Source organism: Nicotiana tomentosiformis, chromosome 11 (genome assembly GCF_000390325.3).
Source record: "Nicotiana tomentosiformis chromosome 11, ASM39032v3, whole genome shotgun sequence".
Lineage (NCBI taxonomy): Eukaryota > Viridiplantae > Streptophyta > Magnoliopsida > Solanales > Solanaceae > Nicotiana > Nicotiana tomentosiformis.
The window spans coordinates 73,366,065-73,372,237 of record NC_090822.1 but is presented as its reverse complement, the minus strand read 5'-3'; the positions used below and the strand labels follow the sequence as shown (position 1 = coordinate 73,372,237).

General features: G+C 37.8%; 1 protein-coding gene across 2 annotated transcripts; it reads right to left on the bottom strand.

Moving 5' to 3' along the window:
* Positions 1-2,412: 2,412 nt before the first annotated feature.
* On the bottom strand, positions 2,413-5,963 carry LOC104112690 (glucan endo-1,3-beta-glucosidase 3-like). 2 transcript variants are annotated; one of them, XM_009622685.4, is made up of 5 exons: positions 5,744-5,963; positions 3,984-4,691; positions 3,766-3,901; positions 3,485-3,686; positions 2,413-2,631 (listed from the first exon to the last, which is right to left on the bottom strand). In XM_009622685.4, the coding sequence occupies exons 1-4, from the start codon at positions 5,826-5,828 to the stop codon at positions 3,509-3,511; spliced, it is 1,107 nt and encodes a 368-aa protein (XP_009620980.1). In that variant the 5' UTR covers positions 5,829-5,963; the 3' UTR covers positions 2,413-2,631; positions 3,485-3,508. The 2 variants fall into 2 exon arrangements, with proteins under 2 accessions (XP_009620980.1, XP_009620979.1); XM_009622684.4 differs by lacking the exon at positions 2,413-2,631 and having other exon boundaries at positions 3,232-3,686.
* Positions 5,964-6,173: the final 210 nt, after the last annotated feature.

The following is a 6,173-nucleotide window of genomic DNA, read 5'->3' as shown; positions in this document are numbered from 1 at the left end:
GATCGAGTACCGCCATGAACGCTATTTTCAGGTTCAGAACGTTGGTTTGCCTCAAGGGCCACATGTGAATTAACGTCTAGTGGTACATCGACCCGAGCTTCATGTACTCCGACTCGAGCTTCCACGGCATCGATAAGCGGTCTTCCGGCCCTGGGCGTCAAGTTGTTGGTTTCATCTTGAAGGTCGACTTCATTGTCGATAGGTAAAGCCATTAACCGAGGGTTTGCCATTGCTAATCTGAAGTCAAAGACACTTTCAAAAACAAGCGTAAAATGGTGTGTGTTGTAGATTTGTATCAAATAACCACTGATATCCTTAGCCCCACGGTGGGCGCCAAACTGTTTACCCGAAAAACCGGATAGAGTTGAATTTGAACGTAGTTCTAAGGGTATGTGGTATAATTTGACACAAATCATAAAGAGAAATATAAATATCCAATCTTAACTATAAAGAATGAAAGATAAACACAGTTGAAAGGAGGAAAATGAATGAGCAAAACAAGACGAACTAATGGAGCTCAAAAGGTTAATCTTTCAATATGAGAAAATAGGATTCTTGTTACGATGTGAATGTCTCTCCCCTTACAAAAATAACAATCATCCCTCTTATAGTGGAGGGATCCTACTTTAGATAAAATAAAATTAAAATACATAATGGGGAACCTATGATGAATTAGTTTTTCCCTAATTCCTGCCAGGATTCTTTCCCCTAGTGCGGTTGCAACGGCTCTTGTCTGTGAGCTCGGTATTGACTCGAGCTCGGTATTTACTCGAGCTCTTGATCTTGACTCAAGCTTGATTCTGACTCGGAGTCCGGTATCGATTCGGGGTCGGTGCCGGTTGGCCTATGAATCTTAAGCTCGATAATTTCGCTTCGCCTCATAGCTCGATTTGGATTCGAGCTCGATAATGATATCGAGCTTGACATTGACCGGTCCTAGAACTCGAAGTTTGATGATCTGACTTCGGACCTCAACCTAATATTACGAAGACGCTCTTCGATCAAAGTATTACCATCTCGACCAGTTCGTACGACGGACTAACTTTGTTTTGGCAGTATACATTAGTGTTGATAGAAGATAAGACGATATCTTAAGCAAATTATCATAAAAATAATTTGAGAGCATGTGGCATAAAGATCTTTAGGATTACAAAAGTAATGACAAACGGTCATAATAGTATTTTGTTGGCGGAAATGAGTTTCACCTAATTGAGTAGATCAAGGAACCTAGTTCAAATGCCCATGGTGTCTGAATATCATCTGTATAACATCAACTTATGAGATGAAGACATGCACTCCATGGGAAAGGAGAAAATGATGAGCACATTTTCATGTCATGTGTGCAAATATCGACCAAAAGGGTTAACATAAGTTTTAGCTCGACTTATTATTGTGTGAGACTCCAAATTAAGTACCCTCACGACTTCTATCAGTGGCTCAAAGCTTGGTTCTCCAAATTAAGTACCCTCACGACTCTTATCAGTGGCTCGAAGCTTGGTTCGATATTCACTATCTTAACATGCTACCAAATGACCATGACAAATTCAGGTTGGTGTAGAATGACTAGAAAAGCAAATTGAATTCAAATTGATAAACTCGCGGAAAGAGGAAGATCATTGATAGAATCTCATTCGGTTTGTATTTGTCGGTACCGATTATGACTTATGAGTCATAATTGTGAATGCAAAATTTACGATACATGAGATCCAGAGGGCCACTAAGCATATTTTTGTGACATACTTGAAGACTTTCATGAAGACAACCAGAGACTCTATATTCCTAACAGATGTCCATCAACATGCTCTCATAGTATGATAGTCGCACAACTTATTTATCATTATGAAATGATGTAAGAGAATTTAAAAGAGAATATGTTTTTCCTAGCTTGATGGAGCTACAACACTCCCTTAGTGTGAGTGAGAGATGTAGTAGAAAAGCTATCAGTCGGATCCACCCATAAAGGGTGATAATTAGCTCATTAGCTTGTCCTCCTCGTAAACCTACATATAACCCATAAGTACACAATTGAGGGTGTAGGAAAATAAGATTTTCCTAAAGTTTCTTGTGGGAAACAAATAACGTCTAGGGTTAGTACTTCCTTGCATCAGAATAGGAGATAATCAAGACTATGAAAAGGGGAGTTCATCCGCTTCATGAGGATTTCTGACGATCAGTGATACAAGTTTCGTTATTGCAGATCCGCTTTCGCAAAAGAAAAACCCGTAAATCTCCTAAACTAATATTTAGGGTTAAATACCTCACTATCTAATGTGGGTTCTGACATTAACTGATTGAGAGACAAGCAGCATTGGAGGGCTTTAAAATAGTAATTTTGAACAAGTGTAGGTGTTTGGACGAAATCCCATAGAGTAGGAAGACCAAAATCTTAAAATTGAATAAGTACATGTGTCAATAAGGCTATTTGCCAATAAATTAAGCATCATTTATTTGCCTGGGCTACCAAGTCCCAATCGCACTGTTTACTTGTGCTGTAATGTTAAGCTCAGGTTAGTAAAAAACTATGGAAGAGGGTATCCAATGTCTGCCGTTTCTTCACTTTACCTTTTTAGTTTTTACTACCTCGAAGTACAAAGATTAAACTGTTCAATCATGTTTCAAGTGGCACCGAAACTGCACATGGGAAAACAGAGAAAAAAAAGTCAAGAATTATGAAAAAGTTACTTGTCCAGGAAAAAGTCTAAAAAATTAGGAAAAAATTACTTGTCCTAAATCCAATGAATATTTACATTATTCAATTAATAATGTCATCCTATATGTTTTTATCAAACTCCATTTAACTATTCAATTTCTATTTTTTTTTCATTCTTTTCAAGTAACCCATCAAAATAGTGCATCAACCAATACTTTTAACATATTGTTCTACTATCACTAATATAAGTCAAACCGAGTATCAACTAGCCATCAAAGCAGGAGATTAGTAGTTTCCTTTTTGAAAAATCTTTGTCTGTTGATCTTTGTTGGCTGTATAATGCAAATCTTGTCTATAATTGAGGGGATTTTATCCCTGTATGGCTGTACTCAACTTTTTTTTTGAAACACATTCTTAGAATAAGAATGACAACTGACCCAAGTGCTTTCCATGGAGAAAGGCAAAAAAGAAAAAGCAAAGAGAGCAACTGATTTTGCTGGGCTTTCTACTCATTCCATTTAGCTTTTAGCTTGAACCATCTATGCAACATATTCAACCTAACAATTTCTCCCAATATTGGATTTCTGATGCACTGTCGTATAAATAGTTTGACTTCGGACCTATTTAATTTTAGTGGCGCGAAAGTTACTTCAGAGTACAAGACATGGATTTTGCCCCTAAAACCAATTTCTAAAATTTTCACTTCTGAATAAGTAACTAACTTGAGCAGTATATAGATGTGTCATATCTAAACCTTGAGAGGGTACTACTAACTGCTTTTGTTTCCTCCACAAAAACTGTACATAGCTTGAAAGTAAACATCCAGCTTCTTACTTGAGAATTGGGCTTCTCTTTTCCTCAGATATCCAAAACAAACTTGACAGCAAACAGAATGATGCAGCTGATAAAGGGTTTCAAACTACTCGACATGGATGTCGACGTGGTAACAGTTGGAGGGATGGTATCACCGAAGCCTGTGGGCATTTCTCCCAAAGCAGGATTGCTCGCATTCAACACCGTTGGAGGTGCTCCGGTGCTGCACAAGTACATCAAAATGGAGTAAATGAAGAGCCTATAGATAATCTTTTCCAGACATTGATTAACTCTGTTCTCACCCTGGTACTGCAACCCCTGTTGTTGATGATGTCGTTGGCACTGCTGTTCCAGCAGATGGAGTTGTGATTGTTGGAGTAGATGTCACAGGCGATGAAGTTGAAGATGCCGAATTCGGAAAAATGCAAGAACCAGTGCCTGTACATAAAAGATAAGGAAAATTCTGAGATGTAGGTTTTCAGTAACAAGACACGATAATGAAGAGATCTTTTTAGCTTACTTGGATTCGAATTGGTAATCATAGCAGTACCCCCAAAATCACAGCTGGTTTGTGTTGGATTCTTTTGAAAATAACTATTGAAGGCATAAGATGCATGATTTTGCATAGTATTAGGATTGTAACAACTGCCACCCTGTTGGATGGCCAAGCAATTTGCACCTCCCATTCCACAAGCATAATCAAGTGCTGACTGAAGGGCAGTCTCCATTGCTCCATTCTTTGCAACACACCAGCTCTGCCCTGGAGCAATAGGTGCATTCGTCGTAGCAGGAGGTGTTACTGGAGTGATGACAGGAACACCACCTACAGGTGGTGACGGATTTGTCGTTACAGGATTACTCACCGGTGGATTTGTGCTCGGGGTGGTAACTGGATTGGTTATTGGTAATGGTGAATTGACAGGATTTGTGTTTGGGACAGAAACAGGAGTAGTAGAAGGAACAGCTAGAGGTGTCGACCCAGGATTTGGAAATCCAGAGTTAGGATTTGTAGCAGGGACAGTAACAATCGTCGGAGCTGAATTATCTGGAGGAACATTATTTGGAGTCGTGACAGGAGTTGTAGGATAGACAGTTGGTGGATCTATCAAGTCATGTTTAGCTGCTTTAACGGGTAATAATTCAACCAATTCTTTACGGGACAAGTGGAAAATTTGTTCTTTTTCCCTTTCTACCTCTTTGTGCTCAAAGTCTTTGGCTGGTGATTTCCCTGCAAAAGAACATCTTGCATGAGACTTGTTTTACTTTTCTTTAACATTAGAGTTTAACTGATATTTTCAAGCTCTTGTAACACCAGATATCAACTTATCATTCCCTTCCTAACTGCTTCCATATAAGCTGTATAAGGAAGCAGCTCAATTTCAAAGTAGACATGATCAGATTTTAGCATGCTTACTTTGGATACCAACTTTTTTTTTTCCGCGAGTAGTACTTGGGGCCAAAGGTGGATCGAGTATTTAAATCAGTTGGGTTCAACCTTTATGTTTTCACCACTAAACCATAGCAACTTTAGCAATTATAGGTTCAGAACTTGATAATAAAAGTTTACTAGTAATTTTCACACACATATCTGCTTACGTGTAAAAAATATTGAGTTCAGTTGAACCGGTTGAATCTATGTTAACTAATTCATCGAGAAGCCTTCTAGGTGCGAGATAAACTAGATAGGAACAGATGAGCTGACGGAGTGTTGTAGTTAGGATTTATACCTACTCCAATGTCTCAACACTTGAACCATACCATTGGAATACCAACTTCAAGCAGTACAGACCAGCTTTATGGATGTCTAATTCATTAAGTCATTTTCTCCACTTAATTAATCTATGAGCCTAAACACACTTCTTACAGATATTTGTCTTGGATTCAAACTCCATTCTTCCTCCCCCAGGCCTTAACCCTCCCCCCCCCCCCCTTCTAATAAGGCCCAAAAGCAAAAAGGAGCAGAGACCAGTCAATATCCTTGGTATACTGGGGTAGGTTGAGAGTTTCACTTGAAAAAGAAAAAAATTCAGATCTTTACACACTACATAGCCATTTCCTTAGTAAATAAAAACCCTAGTCTAATTTACTGTTCATTAACAGAAAAGCAGAAAAAGAGAAGCTTGTTGTAAAACAAAAGGCAAACTTGGTAATTAATCACCAGAAAGTGCAGCAAATGAAGAAACTTGCTGGTAATCAATCAAACATTCAGACACCAATATTTTTGTAAGTACTCAAGCAAAAAGTGCAATAAATTTCATATTCAGAAATTAAAGTACTAACCAAGAATGCAGGTAATAAGGAGAATAGACAAGAAGAGGAAAAAGATCAGTTTAGAAGCTGCTGTAGCCATTATGAGGAGAGTCATTTTCTTTATTGAACAGACCCAAACAGGATTGTAATGTGAAGAAGTAGTAAAGGGTGGTGGTGGTCTTTAAAATACATGACACACACAATGAAAAGGTGACAAATAGGAGAATAGAGGGGAAAAGGTGTGTATAGAGGATAGAGAATGGGAAAAAGGTGAGAGGGAAACGAATATATCTTGTTGAACTATTTTATTTTAGAGAAAAGAGATTCTTTTGAGATGAAAATTGAAATAAATAATTCTTGCTTCTCTACTGTCAAAATTGAAGGCATAAAATACAAAGAATTTTTCAATGTTATTTGGACGTCAAACTATATTAATATTTTAGATATATAAATATTATAT